Source organism: Panulirus ornatus, chromosome 39 (assembly GCF_036320965.1).
Source record: "Panulirus ornatus isolate Po-2019 chromosome 39, ASM3632096v1, whole genome shotgun sequence".
Classification (NCBI taxonomy): domain Eukaryota; kingdom Metazoa; phylum Arthropoda; class Malacostraca; order Decapoda; family Palinuridae; genus Panulirus; species Panulirus ornatus.
This window is the reverse complement of record NC_092262.1, coordinates 14,011,486-14,037,633: the sequence shown is the minus strand read 5'-3', so window position 1 is coordinate 14,037,633 and position 26,148 is coordinate 14,011,486. Positions and strand designations below refer to the sequence as shown.

The 26,148-nt window shown below is 42.0% G+C and overlaps 1 protein-coding gene across 1 annotated transcript in view; it reads right to left on the bottom strand.

Moving 5' to 3' along the window:
* LOC139761194 (KICSTOR complex protein SZT2-like) overlaps positions 1-26,148 on the bottom strand; it is a 388,469-nt gene that overhangs the window by 183,891 nt on the left and 178,430 nt on the right. Inside the window, exons 34-37 of the mRNA XM_071685224.1 lie at positions 21,719-21,867; positions 21,436-21,581; positions 10,896-11,045; positions 1,872-2,604 (exon numbers count right to left, since the gene is read on the bottom strand). Of these exons, the coding sequence (XP_071541325.1) occupies positions 1,872-2,604; positions 10,896-11,045; positions 21,436-21,581; positions 21,719-21,867 (1,178 nt within the window). The remainder of the gene's footprint in view (positions 1-1,871; positions 2,605-10,895; positions 11,046-21,435; positions 21,582-21,718; positions 21,868-26,148) is intronic.

Here is a 26,148-nt window from a genome sequence, read left to right as displayed (position 1 = left end):
GCGAACAACAACTGACTCACTTCCCAAGCCCTCTCATCCACAACAGACTGATACTTGCCCCTCTCTCCAAAACTCTTGCATTCACCTCCCAAATAACCCCATCCATAAACAAATCAAACAACCATGGAGACATCACGCACCCCTGCCACAAACTGACATTCACTTTCCTCTCTTCCTACTCGTACACATGACTTACATCCTTGGTAAAAACTTTTCACTGCTTCTAGCAACTTACCTCCCACACCACATACCTTTAATACCTTCCACAAGGCATCTCTATCAACTCTTATCATATGCCTTCTCCAGATCCATAAATCCTACAGACTAATCCATCTGTCTTTCTAAGTATTTCTCACATACATTCTTCAAAGCAAACACCTGATCCACACATCCTCTACCACTTCTGAAACCACACTGCTCTTTCCCAATCTGATGCTTTGTACATGCCTTTACCCTCTCAATCAACGCCCTCCCATAAAATTTCCCAGGAATACTCAACAAACTTATACCTACGTAATTTGAACACTCACCTTTATCCCCTTTACTTTTATACAATGGCACTATGCATGCATTTCGCCAATCCTCAGGCACTTCACCATGAAGCATACACACAGTGAATATCCTTACCAACCATACAGTCACCCCCTTTTTTAATAAAGTCCACAGCAACACCATCCAAACCTGCCGCTTTGCCGGCTTTCATCTTCTAGAAAGCTTTGACTACCTCATCTCTGTTTACCAAACCATTCTCCCTGACCCTCTCACTTCACACACCACCTTGCCCAAAACACCCTATATCTGCCACTCTTATCATCAAACAAATTCAACAAACCTTCAAAATACTCACTCCATCTCCTCACTTCATCACTACCTGTTACTGCCTCCCCATTAGCCACCTTCACCGATGTTCCCTTTTGTTCTCTTGTTTTACGCACTTTATTTACCTACTTCCAAAACATCATTTCATTCTCCCTAAAATTCAAAGATACTCTCACCCTAACTCTCATTTGCCCTCTTTTTCACCTCTTGCACCTCCCTTTTGATCTGCCTCTTTCTTTTACACATCTCCCAGTCATTCGCTCTACTTTCCTGCAAAAATCATTCAAACACCTCTCTCTTCTCTGTGTGCAGTTCTTTTGACATGAGGTAACAATGGCAAAGCTGTATCACTGGGAGTAAAGTCTCATTAAAGAACTTCTCACTCTAAGAGTCCTCACTCTCTTGCTATTAAGAGTAAGTAAACCTCTGAAAAGGTCCTGGGTAATGCCAGGACTCTCAAAAAGAGGTCCTGAGGTACTTATACATAAAATGAAAAACATGCATGTATACATATGTGGCTTCAGTACATTATACATAACAATAATCCCCTGTCTAACTCTCTTACAGTCCTCACATCTTGAACACAATTGCATTCCTCATTACCAGAACCATAATCAGGCTCTTAGATATCTTGTCTTCCATGATCCTATTCTACAAGTACTTATAGGTATCCTTGTCCAATAAATATGTACTTGTAAAACTCACACCCATTGAAGTAAACATTTTACATACTCTTTGGTCACCGTCACTTTCATCTGGATCTCCAAACTTACCTCTTGCTCCTTCTAATCCATTTGCCAACCATACAACTCATGCAGTTTCTCCCTTGGATCAACATCCTCAAATGCTCCTCAAAGTTCCATTCACAAGAGTTCCTTACACTCCTATTCCTTACCAAACATGCAAGTCAAAGAATTTTCTTTTACATTCTTCTCATATTCTTCACTCTTCTTTTCATCCACGACAGTTATGGCTATGTTTCTCCCTGTCAGCAGCAACTCGAAAAAATAAAAGTATTCATACTCTCAATAATGGTCACTGACTCCAAATACCTTATCAGTTCATTTAGAGGAAGAGACAAACGATGAGCAGAGTCTTTTGCTGGTTTCTGCATATCAAGAAGTACTGCATCTTTCTCCCCTAGTGGTGACACTTTAGTTGAAACATTACCAGCTACATCTTTCTCCACAACAAGTTCATTATTTGTTGTGATTTTTTCAGCCTGAGATGATCTCGCAGTTTCGGCATCTCTACATGATTTCTGTACTTGCAGTTCATTATTTGGAAATTCCTGATTCTTGTTGCCTTCATTTCTGTCCACATTCACAGACAAATCCTCAGGTGAAGCAGATTTCTCCAAAGGATGACCTTCCAATCTTCCCTCCTTTGGCTCAATTATACTGTCTTTAACACTGTTGGTCCTTGAACCTGGTAAAATATCCTCAACGGGGAACTGAATTTCTTCACCAGTCCCTTTATCCTTCTGTTCCATGACTGAATCATCTATCTGAGAGGCTTCCCCAGACAATCCCATTTTTTCTTCTTTATCCCCATGTTTGTCATGCACTGAGGAGGATTCTGGAAAATTGTTCTCTGGGGACTGCTTATGTTCCTTCATTGTATCACAGTTATCTTCCTCCTCCTCTTCTTTATCTCCATGTGCTTCAGGAAATTTTTTTGATGAAAGTGTAATACTTTTCTTGGGGGATTCTGACGATCGTATCCTTCCATCATGTGACTGGTGTGATGATTCTCTAGAAAAATGGCTTCTCACTTGGCTGATATCTGGAATCAAAAGGAAGAGTTCTGTAGTTCTTAACATAATATTTCAAGTTCTCTCACATCCATCATTATAAAATGGAAATTTCATAAAACATTCAGAAAGGAAATTTATGCAGAACTAATGAACTTAGAAATTCACATAATCATACACTGCAAGAAATGTTGGCTCTGAAAACTGAAAAGCATTTTCTCCCCAAGATAATGTCCTACAAGCATGAGAGATTCTCTAGAACAATCAAGGCTGGGACCCTCAAATTCTCGGTATTCTTATCAGGCCTCTGCAAATAGGAAATGAAGTATTATCAGCTGCCTCATGAGTTATTTATTCACATTCTCCTTCATTAAATTCCATGAAATTCTACCCATATGTAAATTTTCTCGAAATCTCTTTGTAGTTTTTTATGGTCACCTTCACTTTCAATTACTCTACTTACTCTATTGTCGTCCACAAATCATCTGACAACACTTACTTACTTCCTTATCTGAATGAGATCACAATTACAGGTTGGAATATGATTCTGAATGGGGTTAACCTGGAGGAAATGGAGTGTCTTACATACCTGAGAGTGGATATGGCCACAAGAGGAACCATGAGAGCTGAGGTAAACTACAGGATGAGTGAGGGCGATAAGGTCCTGGACACAATGAGGAGCATGTGGTAAGAGAGGTCTGTGAAGGGAAAGATGGGTATGGTTGTATGTTTGTTGGAGCAATTGTTCCAGTGGTGTTGGACATGAAGTGTGGGCCACAGATTAGAAAAAAAAAAAGTATGGAAATAAGGACGGAAATGTTGGAAATAAAATACCAGAGGACAGTATGTGGTATGAGGAGGTTTGATCAAATACATAATGATAGGGTAAGAAAGATGTGTGGCAACAGGAAGAGTATGTATGGCAGAAATGAACAGTACAGGCATATAGAGAGGTTGAGTAAGAGGTTGACTATAAGGATATATATGTCAAAAGTGCTGAGAATAAGGAGAAAGAGGAGAAAAGAGAGAAAGATGATTGGGTCTTGAGTACAGAGGAAGATGTGAAGTGCTCTCAGGAATGAATTGGAGAGAAGTGGTATGCATGGGACTGCATTCCGTCAATGGGCTAAATCAGGGTATATGATGAAGGAAGGTGGTAGAAGCTGAAGAAGCAGTAGTTGTAGTTGGTAGGCAGCCATGACCAGGAAGGTATATTACCAGTACTACCCACCTGAATATCAGGAGGGATAGTGACACCTGTTTAGAAAGCCAGCACTTTAGTGGTTGTCAAGGTGCACTCCTCTGACTCAGGTAGCTGTCTTTTCTTGCTGCCTCATTAACATGGACTATTGGCATTCAGTCCACAAACATATGATTTCTATGTCAACACTTAACTCACACAGCTCATTTTTTGTAACTATAGATTTTCCTGTGGTGAGCACTATGCACTAGCTTTGCCTTTTGGCAAAATGCTATGAGCAGTAGATAGAAATAGTAGGTAAGAACATTTAGGCAGGATTATTAGGTAGAAACATGTGGTAGCTGCAGCAGATAGGAGAATTAGATGGTAGTATTCATTAGGAACATTTGATAGGGGCCTCTGCAAACATTGTGCCAGACTTGCCCTCAGCCAGTGTCCTTTTAAGATTGAGGCACTAAAGGCTAAGAAGCAGCACTCGAGCTCTTTAGTTATAGACTCTATTGCCATGGCCACCCCTTTGAGGAAGTTCCAACTGGGACAGGCATAAGACATACAGATAGACAGACAGATGGCTAGAACTAGTCACAGGAAACCAACGAATGGTCAGTGAGATCTACATGTGAATAGGGGTCTGTAATTTCAACACATTATACATGACTGTTAGAGAGGGGATGTGTGCAAAAGTGGCCATTAGGTCACCTTTCCTCTGATTCTGGTAATACCTCACTGCATGGGATACAGCAAGCAAATATGAAAAATAGAACACACATACACAACAGAGATGCTTTGTGGAAGGCTTTAAGAGTATATGGTGTGGGAGGTAAGTTGCCAGAGGCTGTGAAAAGTTTTTACCAAGGATGTAAGGCATGTGTACGAGAAGGAAGTGAGGAGAATGATTGGTTCTCAGTGAATGTCAGTTTCTGGCAGGGGTGTGTGATGTCCCCATGGTTGTTTAATATGTTTATGGATGGGGTGGCGAGGGAGATAAATGCAAGAGTTATGGAGAGAGGGGCATGTATGCAATCTGTTGGGGGTGAGAGGGCCTGGGAAGTGAATCAGTTGTTGTTTGCCAATGATACAGCCCTAATGGCTGATTCGTGTGAGAAACTGCAGAGATTGGTGACTGAGTTTGAAAAAGTGTGTCAAAGGAGAAGGTTTAAAGTAAATGTGAATAAGAGCAAGGTTATTATTAGGTTTAGTAAGGTTGAGGGACAAGTCAATTGGGGTGTAAGTATGAATGGAAAAAAATTGGAGGAAGTGAAGTGTTTTAGATATCTGGGAGTGGAAACAGCAGCAAATGGAACCATGGAAGCAGATGTGAGACAGTGAGGTGGAGGGGGTGAAAGTTCTGGAAGCGATGAAGAATGTGTGGAAGGGAGAACATTATCTTGGAGAGCAAAAATGGGTACGTTTGAAGGAACAGTAGTTACGACAATGTTAAACGGTTGTGAGGCATGGGTGGATGTGTTGGAAATGAGATGTTTGAGGACAATATGTGGTGTGAGGTGGTTTGATCGAGTAAGTAATGAAAGGGTAAGAGAGATGTGTGGAAATAAAAAGAGAGTGGTTGAGATAGCAGAAGAGGGTGTGTTAAAATGGTTTGGTCACATGGAGAGAATGAGTGAGGAAAGACTTGACAAAGAGGATATATGTGTGAGAGGTGGAAGAAATGAGAAATGGGAGACCAAACTGGAGGTGGAAGGATGGAGTGAAAAAGATTTTGAGTGATCATGCAGGAGGGTGAAAGGCTTGCAAGGAATAGAGTGAATTGGAACGATGTGATATACCAGGGTCAGGATGCTGTCAATGGATTGAACCAGGGCATGTGAAGCATCTGGGGTAAACTATGGAAAGTTTTGTGGGGTCTGTATGTGGAAAGACTGCTGTAGTTTTGGTGCATTATACATGACAGCTAGGGACAGTGTGAACAAATAGGACCTTTGTTGTCTTTTCCTAGCACTATCTCAAGCGCATGCGCGGGGAAAGGGGTGTCATTTCATGTGTGGTGGGGTGGCGATGGGAATGAATAAAGGCAGCAAGTATGAATTATGTACATGTGTATATATGTATATGTCTGTGTATGTATATATATGTATATATTGAAATGTTATTATTATATTTATTATACTTTGTCGCTGTCTCCCGCGTTTGCGAGGTAGCGCAAGGAAACAGACGAAAGAAATGCCCCCCCCATACACATGTATATACATACGTCCACACACGCAAATATACATACCTACACAGCTTTCCATGGTTTACCCCAGACGCTTCACATGCCTTGATTCAATCCACTGACAGCACGTCAACCCCGGTATACCACATCGCTCCAATTCACTCTATTCCTTGCCCTCCTTTCACCCTCCTGCATGTTCAGGCCCCAATCACACAAAATCTTTTTCACTCCATCTTTCCACCTCCGATTTGGTCTCCCTCTTCTCCTCGTTCCCTCCACCTCCGACACATATATCCTCTTGGTCAATCTTTCCTCACTCATTCTCTCCATGTGCCCAAACCACTTCAAAACACCCTCTTCTGCTCTCTCAACCACGCTCTTTTTATTTCCACACATCTCTCTTACCCTTATGTTACTCACTCGATCAAACCACCTCACACCACACATTGTCCTCAAACATCTCATTTCCAGCACATCCATCCTCCTGCGCACAACTCTATCCATAGCCCACGCCTCGCAACCATACAACATTGTTGGAACCACTATTCCTTCAAACATACCCATTTTTGCTTTCCGAGATAATGTTCTCGACTTCCACACATTCTTCAAGGCCCCCAGAATTTTCGACCCCTCCCCCACCCTATGATCCACTTCCGCTTCCATGGTTCCATCCGCTGCCAGATCCACTCCCAGATATCTAAAACACTTCACTTCCTCCAGTTTTTCTCCATTCAAACTTACCTCCCAATTGACTTGACCCTCAACCCTACTGTACCTAATAACCTTGCTCTTATTCACATTTACTCTTAACTTTCTTCTTCCACACACTTTACCAAACTCAGTCACCAGCTTCTGCAGTTTCTCACATGAATCAGCCACCAGCGCTGTATCATCAGCGAACAACAACTGACTCACTTCCCAAGCTCTCTCATCCCCAACAGACTTCATACTTGCCCCTCTTTCCAAAACTCTTGCATTTACCTCCCTAACAACCCCATCCATAAACAAATTAAACAACCATGGAGACATCACACACCCCTGCCGCAAACCTACATTCACTGAGAACCAATCACTTTCCTCTCTTCCTACACATACACATGCCTTACATCCTCGATAAAATCTTTTCACTGCTTCTAACAACTTTCCTCCCACACCATATATTCTTAATACCTTCCACAGAGCATCTCTATCAACTCTATCATATGCCTTCTCCAGATCCATAAATGCTACATACAAATCCATTTGCTTTTCTAAGTATTTCTCACATACATTCTTCAAAGCAAACACCTGATCCACACATCCTCTACCACTTCTGAAACCACACTGCTCTTCCCCAATCTGATGCTCTGTACATGCCTTCACCCTCTCAATCAATACCCTCCCATATAATTTACCAGGAATACTCAACAAACTTATACCTCTGTAATTTGAGCACTCACTCTTATCCCCTTTGCCTTTGTACAATGGCACTATGCACGCATTCCGCCAATCCTCAGGCACCTCACCATGAGTCATACATACATTAAATAACCTTACCAACCAGTCAACAATACAGTCACCCCCTTTTTTAATAAATTCCACTGCAATACCATCCAAACCTGCTGCCTTGCCGGCTTTCATCTTCCGCAAAGCTTTCACTACCTCTTCTCTGTTTACCAAATCATTTTCCCTAACCCTCTCACTTTGCACACCACCTCGACCAAAACACCCTATATCTGCCACTCTATCATCAAACACATTCAACAAACCTTCAAAATACTCACTCCATCTCCTTCTCACATCACCACTACTTGTTATCACCTCCCCATTTGTGCCCTTCACTGAAGTTCCCATTTGCTCCCTTGTGTTACGCACTTTATTTACCTCCTTCCAGAACATCTTTTTATTCTCCCTAAAATTTAATGAAATGTATGGGTATGAATATGTGCGTGTGTGGACGTGTATGTATATACAGCTCCCTTTCCACATCCAGGCCCCACAAAACTTTCCATGGTTTACCCCAGACGCTTTCACATGCCCTGGTTCAATCATTTGACAGCATGTCGACACAGTATACCACATCGTTCCAATTCACTCTATTTCTTGCACGCCTTTCAACCTCCTGCATGTTCAGGCCCCGATTGCTCAAAATTTTTTTCACTCCAATTTTCCACCTCCAACTTGGTCTCCCACTTCTCCTCGTTCCCTCCACCTCTGACACATATGTCCTCTTTGTCAATGTTGCCTCACTCATTCTCTCCATGTGACCAAACCATTTCAATATACCCTCTTCTGCTCTCTAAACCACTCTTTTTATTACCACACATCTCTCTTACCCTTTCATTACTTGCTCAATCAAACCACCTCACACCACATATTGTCCTCAAGCATCTCATTTCCAACACATCCACCCTCCTCCGCACAACTCTATCTATAGCCCATGCCTTGCAACCACATAACATTGTTGGAACCACTATTCCTTCAAGTATACCCATTTCTGCTTTCCAAGATAATGATCTCGACTTCCACACATTTTTCAACGCTCCCAGAACTTTCACCCCCTCCCCCATCCTGTGACTCACTTCCACTTCCATGGTTCCATCTGCTGCCAAGTCCACTCCCAGATATCTATAACACTTCACTTCCTCCAGTTTTTCTCCATTCAAACTTACCTCCCATTTGACTTGTCTCTCAACCCTACTGTACCTAATAACCTTGCTCTTATTCACATTTACTCTCAGCTTTCTTATTTCACACACTTTACCAAACTCAGTCACCAGCTTCTGCAGTTTCTCACATGAATCAGCCACCAGCGCTGTATCATCAGCGAACAACAACTGACTCACTTCCCAAGTTCTCTCATCCACAACAGACTGCATACTTGCCCCTGTTTCCAAAACTCTTGCATTCACCTCCCTAACAACCCCATCCATAAACAAATTAAACAACCATGGAGACATCACACATCCCTGCCGCAAACCAACATTCACTGAGAACCAATCACTTTCCTCTCTTCCTACTCGTACACATGCCTTACATCCTCGATAAAAACTTTTCACTGCTTCTAACAACTTGCCTCCCACACCATATATTCTTAATACCTTCCACAGAGCATCTCTATCAACTCCATCATATGCCTTCTCCAGATCCATAAATGCTACATACAAATCCATTTGCTTTTCTAAGTATTTCTTACATACATTCTTCAAAGCAAACACCTGATCCACACATCCTCAACCACTTCTGAAACCACACTACTCTTCCGCAATCTGATGCTCTGTACATGCCTTCACCCTATTAATCAATACCCTCCCATATACTTTCCCAGGAATACTCAACAAACTTATACCTCTGTAATTTGAGCACGCACTTTTATCATTTGTCATTTTTTGTGTTAGTAAAATAGCACCAGGAACAGAGAAAAGGCCTCATTTGTTCACATACATTCTCTAGCTGCCATGCATAATGCACTGAAACCCCAGCCCTCTATCTAGAACCAAGCCCCACGAAATTTTCCCTGATTTCCCTTGGACGTTTCTAATGCCCTACTTCAGTCCGCTACCAGATTCTGCCTACCTTAGGTTACACCCCAAGAGAAAAGTCATCTTTGGCAAAGCTGTATAAGTTTTCTCACTTCAAAGGAAAATGACAATAATAAAATGACAATAATAAAATGACAATAACAAAAACATATAAGTACCCTAAAGCACCCACAAAAGCACACATCCAATATATCATTCACATAAACAAAAGGTTATTAGGTACAGTAGGGTTGAGGGTCAAGTCAATTGGGAGGTGAGTTTGAATGGAGAAAAACTGGAGGAAGTGAAGTGTTTTAGATATCTGGGAGTGGATCTGGCAGCGGATGGAACCATGGAAGCGGAAGTGGATCATACGGTGGGGGAGGGGGCGAAAATCCTGGGGGCCTTGAAGAATGTGTGGAAGTCGAGAACATTATCTCGGAAAGCAAAAATGGGTATGTTTGAAGGAATAGTGGTTCCAACAATGTTGTATGGTTGCGAGGCGTGGGCTATGGATAGAGTTGTGCGCAGGAGGATGGATGTGCTGGAAATGAGATGTTTGAGGACAATGTGTGGTGTGAGGTGGTTTGATCGAGTGAGTAACGTAAGGGTAAGAAAGATGTGTGGAAATAAAAAGAGCGTGGTTGAGAGAGCAGAAGAGGGTGTTTTGAAGTGGTTTGGGCACATGGAGAGGATGAGTGAGGAAAGATTGACCAAGAGGATATATGTGTCGGAGGTGGAGGGAACAAGGAGAAGAGGGAGACCAAATTGGAGGTGGAAAGATGGAGTGAAAAGGATTTTGTGTGATCGGGGCCTGAGCATGCAGGAGGGTGAAAGGAGGGCAAGGAATAGAGTGAATTGGAGCGATGTGGTATACCGGGGTTGACGTGCTGTCAGTGGATTGAAGCAGGGCATGTGAAGCGTCTGGGGTAAACCATGGAAAGCTGTGTAGGTATGTATATTTGCGTGTGTGGACGTATGTATATACATGTGTATGGGGGGGGTGTTGGGCCATTTCTTTCGTCTGTTTCCTTGCGCTACCTCGCAAACGCGGGAGACAGCGACAAAGTATAATAATAATAAAAAAACAAAAGATCAATGTGAAAATATACTAATCCATGGGACAGAAAATGCTGCTCTGTAAACACATTTTGACATGTAACTTGGAGAAGTTCTGAACCATCAGCCGGCCAGAGGATCTGTGACATTATCTCTATGGTAGTCCCTGACTGGCTGAAGGTAAGCCTGAGGGGGAGCTGCTGCAGCCAAGGATTGGTGGACAGCAAAGGGTGGGAGAATGCTAGTGAATAAGTGGATACACTAAAAAAGGTCTTAACCCTGACTTACCTAATGAATATCCTATAGAAGCTCTCATGCTTAAAGGACAAACCACACTGGAGAGAAACACATAAATCTTTTAATGAAATCCAATCTGTCCTCTTGTTTTACCTGAATCAGAATCTGATGTATTTATGGAGCCTCTTCTCTCAGAATCTCTCCTCTCTTTACGCTCACGACGGCGTACCCATTTCTCCTTTTCCGATCCTTCTACTCGCTGTGCATTATTTTCACTTTCACCCAAACACTCTGGTAGACATCCTGTAAGATATTTTCATTAAACACACTTTACATCCAAAAAAAAGATATCTCTTCAAAGCTCTAATCTACAGAGGTTCAAAAAAGCAAAAAATCCAGGGAAAGTGCTGAAAAGTACTGGATGAGAGGATGAAGATACGCAAGGATGAACCTCAAATCAATATTGATGAATGATAAAGAAAGACAACTGGACATTTCTTGACAAAACACAATTACTAATCAAAATCATTACTTACCATTAATGAGTGATAAAATATGACTACTTAGCATATCTTGACAACATACAGTTTACAGCCTACAGCCATCTACCGTAGGAATGATCACTCCTTCACATTCTCCTTACCTTAATTTCAATGCCATAATTTAGTTCTTTCATTCTCTATTTCAACAATAATGTCCTGGTTGGTGTTCACTCTTCATTACAACCAACACCTTAACACTAAAAAAGGTCAGCCACCCAACCTGTCAACCCATCTCGTCACCAATAAAGTGAAAAGAACCCATCACCAGCGAGATCATCATACTTTCACTCATCACTCTTATCTTACTCTTCCTTTCTGCCACTGAAATTGCAACTCCCTTCCTTTACATATTTTCCCTATCCAATCTCCTCCCCTTTCAAAGTGGAAATTTATATTTATTATACTTAGTCACTGTCTCCCATGTTAGCAAGGTAGCACAAGGAAACAGACGAATGAATAGCCCAACTCAACCACATATACATGTATACACATAAACGCCCAAACCCGCACATATACATACCTATACTTTTCAACATATACATACATATACATACACAGACATATATATATATATATATATATATATATATATATATATATATATATATATATATATATATTTATTTATTTGGCTTTGTCACTGTCTCCCACACCTGCGAGGTAGCGCAAAGAAACAGATGAAAGAAATGGCCCAACCCACCCCCACACACATGCACACACACACACACACGTCCACACACGCAAACATACACACCCACACATCCCAACGTACACACATATATACACACACAGACACACACATATACACACATGCACACAATTCACACTGTCTGCCCCTACTCACCCCCATCGCCACCCGGCCACTTACGGAATAACATCCCTCTCCCCCCTCATGTGCGCGAGGCAGCGCCAGGAAAAGACAACAAAGGCCCCATTCACTTACACTCAGTCTCCAGCTGTCATGCAATAATGCCCAAAACCACAGCTCCCTTTCCACATCCAGGCCCCACACAACTTTCCATGGTTTACCCCAGACGCTTCACATGCCCTGATTCAATCCATTGACAGCACGTCGACCCGGTATACCACATTGATTCAATTCACTCCATTCCTTGCCCGCCTTTCATCCTCGTGCATGTTCAGGCCCCGATTGCTCAAAATCTTTTTCACTCCATCTTTCCACCTCCAATTTGGTCTCCCACTTTTCCTCTTTCCCTCCACCTCCGACACATATATCCTCTTGGTCAATCTTTCCTCACTCATTCTCTCCATGTGACCAAACCATTTCAAAACACCCTCTTCTGCTCTCTCAACCACGCTCTTTTTATTTCCACACATCTCTCTTACCCTTACATTACTTACATTACTTATTGATCAAACCACCTCACACCACATATTGTCCTCAAACATCTCATTTCCAGCACATCCACCCTCCTGCGCACAACTCTATCCATAGCCCAAGCCTCGCAACCATACAACATTGTTGGAACCACTATTCCTTCAAACATACCCATTTTTGCTTACAGGGATAATGTTCACGACTTCCGCACATTCTTCAAGGCTCCCAGGATTTTACTTTACTTCCTCCAGTATATATATATACATATATATACACATATATATATATATATATATATATATATATATATATATATATATATATATATATATATATATATATATATATATGGTATTGCAGTGGAATTTATTAAAAAAGGGGGTGACTGTATTGTTGACTGGTTGGTAAGGTTATTTAATGTATGTATGACTCATGGTGAGGTGCCTGAGGATTGGCGGAATGCGTGCATAGTGCCATTGTACAAAGGCAAAGGGGATAAGAGTGAGTGCTCAAATTACAGAGGTATAAGTTTGTTGAGTATTCCTGGTAAATTATATGGGAGGATATTGATTGAGAGGGTGAAGGCATGTACAGAGCATCAGATTGGGGAAGAGCAGTGTGGTTTCAGAAGTGGTAGAGGATGTGTGGATCAGGTGTTTGCTTTGAAGAATGTATGTGAGAAATACTTAGAAAAGCAAATGGATTTGTATGTAGCATTTATGGATCTGGAGAAGGCATATGATAGAGTTGATAGAGATGCTCTGTAGAAGGTATTAAGAATATATGGTGTGGGAGGAAAGTTGTTAGCAGTGAAAAGTTTTTATCGAGGATGTAAGGCATGTGTACATGTAGGAAGAGTGGAAAGTGATTGGTTCTCAGTGAATGTAGGTTTGCGGCAGGGGTGTGTGATGTCTCCATGGTTGTTTAATTTGTTTATGGATGGGGTTGTTAGGGAGGTGAATGCAAGAGTTTTGGAAAGAGGGGCAAGTATGAAGTCTGTTGGGGATGAGAGAGCTTGGGAAGTGAGTCAGTTGTTGTTCGCTGATGATACAGCGCTGGTGGCTGATTCATGTGAGAAACTGCAGAAGCTGGTGACTGAGTTTGGTAAAGTGTGTGAAAGAAGAAAGTTAAGAGTAAATGTGAATAAGAGCAAGGTTATTAGGTACAGTAGGGTTGAGGGTCAAGTCAATTGGGAGGTGAGTTTGAATGGAGAAAAACTGGAGGAAGTGAAGTGTTTTAGATATCTGGGAGTGGATCTGGCAGCGGATGGAACCATGGAAGTGGAAGTGGATCATACGGTGGGGGAGGGGGCGAAAATTCTGGGAGCCTTGAAGAATGTGTGGAAGTCGAGAACATTATCTCGGAAAGCAAAAATGGGTATGTTTGAAGGAAGAGTGGTTCCAACAATGTTGTATGGTTGCGAGGCGTGGGCTATGGATAGAGTTGTGCGCAGGAGGATGGATGTGCTGGAAATGAGATGTTTGAGGACAATATGTGGTGTGAGGTGGTTTGATCGAGTAAGTAACATAAGGGTAAGAGAGATGTGTGGAAATAAAAAGAGCGTGGTTGAGAGAGCAGAAGAGGGTGTTTTGAAATGGTTCGGGCACATGGAGAGAATGAGTGAGGAAAGATTGACCAAGAGAATATATGTGTCGGAGGTGGAGGGAACAAGGAGAAGAGGGAGACCAAATTGGAGGTGGAAAGATGGAGTGAAAAAGATTTTGTGTGATCGGGGCCTGAACATGCAGGAGGGTGAAAGGAGGGCAAGGAATAGAGTGATTTGGAGCGATGTGGTATACCGGGGTTGACGTGCTGGCAGTGGATTGAATCAAGGCATGTGAAGCGTCTGGGGTAAACCATGGAAAGCTGTGTAGGTATGTATATTTGCGTGTGTGGACGTGTATGTATATACATGTGTATGGGGTGGGTTTGGCCATTTCTTTCGTCTGTTTCCTTGCGCTACCTCGCAAACGCGGGAGACAGCGACAAAGCAAAAAAAAAAAAAAAAAAAAAATATGTACATATCCACACTTGCTGCTTTCATCCATTACCATTGCCACCCTGTCACAGATAAAAAATGGCAACCCCTCCCCCCCCGCGTGGGCGAGGTAGTGCTAGGAAAAAGACAACAAAGGCCACATTCTTTCACACTCAATCTCTAGCTCTCATGAGTTATGCACCAAAACCACAGCTCCCTCTCCACATACAGGCCCCACAAAAGTTTCCATGGTTTACCCCAGAAGCTTCAATTGCCCTGGTTCAATCCATTGACAGCATGTCCACCCCAGTATACCACATCATTCCAATTCACTCTATTCCTTGTATGCCTTCCACCCTCCTGTATGTTCAGGGCCCCGATTGCTCAAAATCTTTTTCACTCTATCCTTCCACCTTCAATTTGGTCTCCCACTTCTCCTTGTTCGCTTCACCTCTGACACATTTATCCTCTTTGTCAATCTTTCCTCACTCATTCTCTCCATGTGACCAAACCATTTCAATACACCATCTGCTCTCTCAACCCCACTCTTTTTATTACCACACATCTCTCTCACCCTTTCATTACTTACTCGATCAAACCACCTCACACCATATATTGTCCTCAAACATTTCATTTCTAACACATCCACCCTCCTCTGCACAACCCTATCTATAGCCCACGCCTTGCAACCATATAACATTGTTGGAACCACTATTCCTTCAAACATACCCATTTTTGTTCTTTCAGATAACGTTCTCGCCTTCCACACATTCCTCAATGCTCCCAGAACCTTCGCCCCCTACCCCACCCTGTGACTCACTTCCACTTCCATGGTTCCATCTGCTGCTAAATTCACTCCCAGATATCCAAAACACTTCACTTCCACTTTTTCTCCATTCAAACTTACCTCCAAATTGATTTGTCCATAACCCTAATGAACCCAACAACCTTGCTCTTATTCACATTTACTCTCAACTTTCTTCTTTCACAAACTTTACCAAACTCAGTCACCAACTTCTGCAGTTTCTCATCCGAATCAGCCACCTGCACTGTATCATCAGCAAACAACAACTGACTCACTTCCTAAGTCCTCTCATCCACAACAGACTGCATACTTGCCCCTCTCTCCAAAACTCTTGCATTCACCTCCCTAACTACCCAATCAATAAACAAATTAAACAACCACGGAGACATCACACACCCCTGTCGCAAACCGACATTCACAGAGAACCAATCACTTTCCTCTCTCCTTACTCGTACACATGCCTTACATCCTTGATAAAAACTTTTCACTGCTTCCAACAACTTACCTCCCACACCAAATACTCTTTAATACCTTCCACAAAGCATCTCTATCCACTCTATCATTTGCTTTCTCCAGATCCTTAAATGCTACATACAAATCCATCTGCTTTTCTAAGGATTTCTCACATACATTCTTCAAAGCAAACACCTAATCCCCACATCCTCTACCACTTCTGAAACCATACTGGAGATATATGGGCATCTTATGTCATTACAGCAATTATAATTCCTTATTATCATTATTTTGCTTTGTCGCTGTCTCCTGCGTTTGCGAAGTAGCGCAAGGAAAGAGACGAAAGAAATGGCCCAACCCACCCACATACACATGTATATACATACACGTCCACACACGCAAATATACATACCTAAACATCTCAATGTACACATATATATACACACACAGACATATACATATATACACATGTACATAATTCTTACTGTCTGCCTTTATTTATTCCCATCGCCATCTCGCCACACATGGAATAACATCCCCCTCCCCCCTCATATGTGCGAGGTAGCGCTAGGAAAAGACAACAAAGGCCCCATTCGTTCACACTCAGTCTCTAGCTGTCAAGTAATAATGCCCGAAACCACAGCTCCCTTTCCACATCCAGGCCCCACAGAACTTTCCATGGTTTACCCCAGATGCTTCACATGCCCTGATTCAATCCATTGACAGCACATCAACCCCGGTATATCACATCGATCCAATTCACTCTATTCCTTGCACGCCTTTCACCCTCCTGCATGTTCAAGCCCCGATCACTCAAAATCTTTTTCACTCCATCTTTTCACCTCCAATTTGGTCTCCCACTTCTCCTCGTTCCCTCCACCTCCGACACATATATCCTCTTGGTCAATCTTTCCTCACTCATTCTCTCCATGTGCCCAAACCATTTCAAAACACCCTCTTCTGCTCTCTCAACCACGCTCTTTTTATTTCCACACATCTCTCTTACCCTTACATTACTTACATTACTTATTGATCAAACCACCTCACACCACATATTGTCCTCAAACATCTCATTTCCAGCACATCCACCCTCCTGCACACAACTCTATCCATAGCCCACGCCTCATAACCATATAACATTGTTGGAACCACTATTCCTTCAAACATACCCATTTTTGCTTTCCGAGATAATGTTCTCGACTTCCAAACATTCTTCAAGGCTCCCAGGATTTTCGCCCCCTCCCCCTCCCTATGATTCACTTCCACTTCCATGGTTCCATCCACTGCCAGATCCACTCCCAGATATCTAAAACACTTTACTTCCTCCACTTTTTCTCCATTCAAACTTACCTCCCAATTGACTTGACCCTCAACCCTACTGTACCTAATAAACTTGCTCTTATTCACATTCACTCTTAACTTTCTCCTTTCACACACTTTACCAAACTCAGTCACCAGCTTCTGCAGTTTCTCACATGAATCAGCCACCAGCGCTGTATCATCAGCGAACAACAACTGACTCACTTCCCAAGCTCTCTCATCCACAACAGACTGCATACTTGCCCCTCTTTCCAAAACTCTTGCATTCACCTCCCTAACAACCCCATCCATAAACAAATTAAACAACCATGGAGACATCACACACCCCTGACGCAAACCTACATTCCCTGAGAACCAATCACTTTCCTCTCTTCCTACACGTACACATGCCTTACATCCTTGATAAAAACTTTTCACTGCCTCTAACAACTTGCCTCCCACACCATATATTCTTAGTACCTTCCACAGAGCATCTCTATCAACTCTATCATATGCTTTCTCCAGATCCATAAATGCTATGTACAAATCCATTTGCTTTTCTGAGTATTTCTCACATACATTCTTCAAAGCAAACACCTGATCCACACATCCTCTACCACTTCTGAAACCACACTGCTCTTCCCTAATCTGATAAAAGGCAAATCCTGACTGTAAGTCATTATCTATGTACATGGCAGAAAAACATTTACATTTCTTCAAAATTATGTTGTTCTATGCTATTCCCTTTGTTACAAACCATAAAAAATTAGTGATTTCTTTAAACAGGTACACCACTGATTTTCCGGCATCTGATGGTTCGGCACCTCCTTTAGTCCAGACAACATTACGAGAGGGGACTTGAAATTACTGCAGCCACCAGACTAGTTTACTGGACAGCCACAGATGGCATTGTGTGTAGGGTGTGCTTATTTACATTTTTTACACTGCACTCGTTGGTGGTGAGACTTCAATTCTATGAGATTCTTAGCTTATTTTGCTTCAATTTAACCCCAGCTATGGCTTCTAAGAAATATGGGTGTCAGTCATGGCGTCAATTGTAAACACTAGTCCATATTGATCCAAGATAAGGTAGAACTGTTGAAAAAAATGGACCGTGGTGTTTCGGTGCGTAAGCTGTGAGACATCTACAGTATTGGTTCATCAACTATTTATGATATAAAGAAGCAAAAGGAGATAATATTGAAATTCTATGCAGACAGCGATTCCAAGAAGCAAATGACGATTAGAAAGACCATGAAAGATGGTAGGAGTACTAAGCATGATCAAGTGATGATGGAATGGTTTCGACAGCGTCAGAGTGATGGAGTGAAATTGTCAGGTAGCATGATAATGGGCCAAGCTAAATTGTTCCATAAAGAACGTGACTATAGTGAAGGATGGCTTCAAAGATTCAAGAAGCGTCATGGAATTTCCATGAATAGAGTGTGCTGAGAAAAGTGGTCTGCAAACCACGAAGGAGCTGCCGAGTATGTGGACGAAATTGCAAAACTGGTAGCTGACGAGCACCTCAGTCCTGAGCAGGTGTATAATGCATATGAAACAGCATTATTCTGGCAAAGCACACCTAGGAAAACACTAACAATAGAAGATGAAGAAGACCCCACAGGATTCAAACAGGGGCACTTCTGGAGGAAATAGCACCTATGGCAAGCACTGAAATGGTGCCCATGTCCAAACATATGACACCAGTATCTTATATTTTCATTAGCTCCGCAAGAGATTACGTTTTTACAGGTGTTTGACTGTTTGTCTGTGAGCAACTTTCAACAAATGCTATGAACAATTTTGATGAAATTTTCAGGGAAAGTCAGAAATGACACAAGGACCAACTGATCAGATTTTGGGAGTGATCTAAATCATTGTTTGGATCCACGATGCCATTATGGAAATATAAATTTTTGTGAATAACTATTGGACTAATAATGATATCAATGTGATTCCAAATGTCAAAGTTATGTTTTCATGGTCAAGATATCTAAATATTTAAAATCTGAATCATTGTATGGATCCAGGACACCATTACGCCCCCCTTCAAGTGGCGCCCAGGGCACTTGCCCTACCTGCCATACCCTAGATATGCCAGTGGATTCAAACAATCTAAGGGCAGACTTACCATTTTAGGATGCTCAAACATTTAATATTTGCTTAATAAATTTCTAGCTGTCCATGGTATACTTTAGACACATGGGAGATGTATAATTAGTGGGTTAGAGGTGTGCTGATGAATTATTATTACGTGACCATGGATGGTCCGGTAAAATGGTTAATCCAACAAGGCTTTGGAACCAAGAGTGCTGGAAAATCGGTGGTGTACCTGTACCTGCAAAGCTGTGCAGTATAATCATGAAATGACTGCAGTACTTTTCACAACTCCATCACTTTATTAACTGTAAGCCTTAACTATTACAAAAGGTGACATTATTTGAAAATGAAAATAAAAATGCAATGAAGGGCATGGTAATTTAAGAAAATTTACAGGAACTCTGGAAAAAGCAACATGCAAGGCCTCCCATCAGTGAGTTACTTGTCGGCCAAACAACTATGAGTTTAAATAAATTCTTGAACAGATTTCATACAGATCTTCTCTAGCGTGCAAATGTATATTACCATGAACATGAAGCACATGACTGCATACATGCACTGAACATACAGACTGGCAAAGATACATTCAAATGAAGGATGCTTTTATGGAATTATTCTTCTCAGTGAATCTATACTGCCTGCTTGTCTGCCTATACTCAGTCTGTAGACACAGTGAGAAAGTTGCCAGATGCACAAAAAGAAACCCCTTACACAGATGTGGACATGTTGAGGAAATTGCCAGACATACAATAACTAACACCCATTACACAGTTGCCAACAATCAATCCATTTTTTTGCTGCCTCTTGGGGTGAACAATTTTCTAGGAATACATATCACTGTCCATGGACTGAACCAGGGCATGTGAAACATCTGGGGTAAACAATGGAAAGGTCTGTGGGGCCTGGATGTGGATAGGGAGCTGTAGTTGCGGTGCAATACACATGACAGCTAGAGACTGAGTATGAATGAATGTGGCCTTTTTCTGTTTTCCTGGTACTACCTTGCTGAAGCAGGGGGGTAGTGATGCTGTTTCCTGTGGGATGGGGTAGCAACAGGAATGGATGAAGGCAAGCAAGTATGAACATGTACATGTGTGTATATGCATTTATCCCTGGGGATAGGGGAGAAAGAATACTTCCCACACATTCCCTGCATGTCTTGGAAGGCGACAAAAAGAGGAAGAAGTGGGGAGGCCGGAAATCCTCCCCTCCAGTTTTTACTTTTCCAAAAGAGGGAACAGAGGAGGCTAAGTCAGGATTTTCTCACTAAGGCTTAGTCCTCTGTTCTTAACGCTACCTCACTAACACAGGAAATGGCAAATATGTATGAAAGAAAAGTGAATATGCATATGTCTGTATATGTGTATGTATACGTATATGTGTATATGCTGACATGCATATGTATATGTGCATGTACGGGCGTTTATGTATATACATAGTTATATGAGTAGATGGGCCATTCTTTGTCTGTTTCCTGGCACTACCTTTCTGATGCACGATAAGGCAATCAAGTATAATGATAAAAATAATAATGATAATATCACTGTTGAGTGAGAGGGCTGTGTCAGCAATATGGAAGGTATGGAAATGAAATTGGTGGGCCAAGTGGTTAGAACCACTTCATACCATCTCCCCATTCAGGGTGTTATGGCCAGTGAGGGAAGGAGTGGTGGTAGTGAATAAGGGTGCTATAGCTAGGGTGGGAGGGAGAAGTCACAGTGTGAAAGACATTGTGATGGTCAGGGTGGAGGGGGGCTGCGGTGGTTAAAGAGAGTGTGTTACCCAGTCAGGGAAGGAACGCTGGTAAAGGTTGGTGCTGTAGCCAGGGAGGCAGGGTGTAGTGGTGGTGAGTGATGGTGTGGTTGCCAGGGAGGGAAGGTATGGTGGTGGTGTGAGAGAGTATGGTGGCCACAGCAGAAGGGTGTGATGGTGATGAGGAAGGATGTGGTACCCCTTCACATAAGTGAACAGATGAAGATGAAAGCCTGAAGCACCGAAATCTTCTCACATCATAAAAAATAAAAGTAGTTTGTTTTTTACATGTAAACATAACATACTGTTGTACTTCCTATCCATGTACAATAAAACATCTTATCCAATTCAATCCTTATACAAGTACTACATTATTTTTTCATAAGTACTAACCCTTATCAACTCTAAATACCAAAACTTACGCTCAGTATCAAATGAAACTCGGGTAACTTGAAGTCTGCTTGAGGGGCTTTTGAGAACATCTGGGGAAGAGAGGCTGACTTTGTTGACCTGACAGCCTGAGTCCATCTGTCTTAACTGAGCTGTGTCATCAGCATGTGGCTGGGGCCTGTGCATTTACACAATAACATTAATAATTTTCATAAAGCTTAAACTGTTCAAAGAATGTTTCCTACAATATATGTAGTAACTTCAACAACATATCTATTTCAAGTATGCAATTCAGTGTTTCAACAGAATCACTACCTGACGATGAGAAACTGATTCTTAAATCCAAGAGGAGGAACTAAAGATGAAAAATGCCTCCTTCTCATCTGAGTCTTATCTTGCACTAAGTAGTATAGTGAGCCCTCCTGTTTAAGGTGGTGGCCACTCAAACTAAGTCGTCCAAATTCCTGAGAAGTTTAGTCGGCATTAATGAAATAAAATGATATGCCATTGCCCCTAAAAACATTCCTATCAAATGCTAAATGACTTTCCAAGTCTGATACATGAAAAAAATTTTACACAATAATCAGAATCACAGTGCCATATAGAAGATTAAGATATACATAAAGATTCACTGAACTAGATAACAATATAATCATCTCATCAGATGTTTGCTTTGAAGAATGTATGTGAGAAATACTTAGAAAAGCGAATGGATTTGTATGTAGCATTTATGGATCTGGAGAAGGAAAATGATAGAGTGGAGGGAGATGTTCTGTGGAAGGTATTCAGCGTATATGGTATGGGAGGTAAGTTGCTAGAAGCAGTGAAAAGTTTTTACCAAGGATGTAAGGCATGTGTACGAGTAGGAATAAATGAAAGTGACTGGTTTCCAGTGAATGTTGGTTTCCGGCAGGGGTGCGTGATGTCTCCATGGTTGTTTGATCTGTTTATGGAGGGGGTTGTTAGAGAGGTGAATGCAAGAGTTTTGGAAAGAGGGGCAAATATGCAGTCTGTTGTGGATGAGAGGGCTTGGGAAGTGAGTCAGTTATTGTTCACTGATGATACAGCACTGGTGGCTGATTCAGGTGAGAAACTGCAGAAGTTGGTGACTGAGTTTGGTAAAGTGTGTGAAAGAAGAAAGCTGAGAGTAAATGTGAATAAGAGCAAGGTTATTAGGTACAGTAGGGTTGCCACCTGACACACATGAAACAGCACCCTCCCCCCACGCATGCGCAAGTGCGAGAGAGAGAGAGGTAGCACCAGGAAAAGACAAAAAAAAATGCCACATTCGTTCACACTCAGTCTCTAGCTCTCATATGTAATGCACTGAAACCACAGCTCCCTTTCCACATCCAAGCCCTACAACACTTTCCATGTTTTACCCCAGACACTTCACATGCCTCGATTCAATCCACTGACAGCATGTCCACCTTGGTATACCACATCATTCCAATTCACTTTTACTCCTTGCACACCTTTCATCCTCCTGTATGTTTAAGCCCCAATTGCTCAAAATCTTTCTCAAACCATCCTTCCACCTCCAATTTGGTCTCCCACTCCTCCTTCTTCCCTCCACCCCTGACACATATATCCTCTTTGTCAATCTTTCCCCATTCATTCTCTCCATGTGACCACACCATTTCAACAAACCCTCTTCTGCTCTCCCAACCATACTCTGTTTATTACCACACATCTCTCTAACCCTTTCATTACTTTTTCAATCAAACCACCACACAACACATAGTGTCCTTAAACATTTCATTTCCAACACATCCACCCTCCTCTGCACAACCCTATCTATAGCCCATACCTCACAACCATATAACATTGTTGGAACCACTATCCCTTCAAGCATACCCATTTTTCTCTCGAGTAATGTTCTCGCCTTCTACACATTCTTCAATGCTCCCAGAACCTTCACCCCCTCCCTCACCCTGTGACTCTCTTCTGCTTCCATGGTTGCATCTGCTGCTAAGACCACTCCTAGATATCTAAAACACTTCCCTTCCTCCAGTTTTTCTCCATTCCAACTTACCACCCAATTATCTTGTCCCTCAACCCTACTGAACCTAATAACCTTGGTCTCATTCACATTTACTATCATCTTCCTCCTTTCACACACTTTTCGAAATGCAGTCACCAACTTCTGAAGTTTCTCACTTGAGTCAGCCACGAGAGCTGTATCATAAGCAAACAAATGACTCATTTCCCAGGGCCTCTCATCCTCAACAGACAGCATACTTGCCCCTCTCTCCAAAACTCTTGCATTTACCTCCCTAACCACCCCATCCATAAAAAAATTAAACAGTGATAATAATAATGATAATAATAATAATCATAATCATAATAATAATAATAATAATTTTTTTGCTTTGTCGCTGTCTCCCGCGTTTGCGAGGTAGCGCAAGGAAACATACGAAAGAAATGGCCCAACCCACCCCCATACACATGTATATACATACGTCCACACACGCAAATATACATACCTTCACAGCTTTCCATGGTTTACCCCAGACGCTTCACATGCCCTGATTCAATCCACTGACAGCACGTCAACCCCAGTATACCACATCGATCCGATTCACTCTATTCCTTGCCCGCCTTTCACCCTCCTGCATGTTCAGGCCCCGATCACACAAAATCTTCTTCACTCTATCTTTCCACCTCCAATTTGGTCTCCCACTTCTCCTCGTTCCCTCCACCTCCGACACATATATCCTCTTGGTCAATCTTTCCTCACTCATTCTCTCCATGTGCCCAAACCATTTCAAAACACCCTCTTCTGCTCTCTCAACCACGCTCTTTTTATTTCCACACATCTCTCTTACCCTTACGTTACTTACTCGATCAAACCACCTCACACCACACATTATCCTCAAACATCTCATTTCCAGCACATCCATCCTCCTGTGCACAACTCTATCCATAGCCCACGCCTCGCAACCATACAACATTGTTGGAACCACTATTCCTTCAAACATACCCATTTTTGCTTTCCGAGATAATGTTCTTGACTTCCACACATTCTTCAAGGCTCCCAGAATTTTCGCCCCCTCCCCCACCGTATGATCCACTTCCGCTTCCATGGTTCCATCTGCTGCCAGATCCACTCCCAGATATCTAAAACACTTTACTTCCTCCAGTTTTTCTCCATTCAAACTTACCTCCCAATGACTTGACCTTCGACCCTACTGTACCTAATAACCTTGCTCTTATTCACATTTACTCTTAACTTTCTTCTTTCACACACTTTACCAAACTCAGTCACCAGCTTCTGCAGTTTCTCACATGAATCAGCCACCAGCGCTGTATCATCAGCGAACAACAACTGACTCACTTCCCAAGCTCTCTCATCCACAACAGACTGCATACTTGCCCCTCTTTCCAAAACTCTTGCATTCACCTCCCTAACAACCCCATCCATAAACAAATTAAACAACCATGGAGACATCACACACCCCTGCCACAAACCTACATTCACTGAGAACCAATCACTTTCCTCTCTTCCTACACGTACACATGCCTTACATCCTCGATAAAAACTTTTCACTGCTTCTAACAACTTGCCTCCCACACCATATATTCTTAATACCTTCCACAGAGCATCTCTATCAACTCTATCATATGCCTTCTCCAGATCCATAAATGCTACATACAAATCCATTTGCTTTTCTAAGTATTTCTCACATACATTCTTCAAAGCAAACACCTGATCCACACATCCTCTACCACTTCTGAAACCACACTGCTCTTCCCCAATCTGATGCTCTGTACATGCCTTCACCCTCTCAATCAATACCCTCCCACATAATTTACCACATAATAATAATAATAATAATAATAATAATAATAATAATAATAATAATAATAATAATAACGCTACCTCGCTAACGCGGGAAATGGCGAAGTTTGAAAAAAAAAAAATAATAATAATAATAATAATAATAATACCTCTGTGCTCAAATTACAGAGGTATAAGTTTGTTGAGTATTCCTGGTAAATTATATGGGAGGGTATTGATTGAGAGGGTGAAAGCATGTACAGAGCATCAGATTGGGGAAGAGCAGTGTGGTTTCAGAAGTGGTAGAGGATGTGTGGATCAGGTGTTTGCTTTGAAGAATGTACGTGAGAAATACTAAGAAAAGCAAATGGATTTGTATGTAGCATTTATGGATCTGGAGAAGGCATATGATAGAGTTGATAGAGACGCTCTGTGGAAGGTATTAAGAATATATGGTGTGGGAGGCAAGTTGTTAGAAGCAGTGAAAAGCTTTTATCGAGGATGTAAGGCATGTGTACGTGTAGGAAGAGGAAAGTGATTGGTTCTCAGTGAATGTAGGTTTGCGGCAGGGGTGTGTGATGTCTCCATGGTTGTTTAATTTGTTTATGGATGGGGTTGTTAGGGAGGTGAATGCAAGAGTTTTGGAAAGAGGGGCAAGTATGAAGTCTGTTGGGGATGAGAGAGCTTGGGAAGTGAGTCAGTTGTTGTTCGCTGATGATACAGCGCTGGTGGCTGATTCATGTGAGAAACTGCAGAAGCTGGTGACTGAGTTTGGTAAAGTGTGTGAAAGAAGAAAGTTAAGAGTAAATGTGAATAAGAGCAAGGTAATTAGGTACAGTAGGGTTGAAGGTCAAGTCAACTGGGAGGTAAGTTTGAATGGAGAAAAACTGGAGGAAGTAAAGTGTTTTAGATATCTGGGAGTGGATCTGGCAGCGGATGGAACCATGGAAGTGGAAGTGGATCA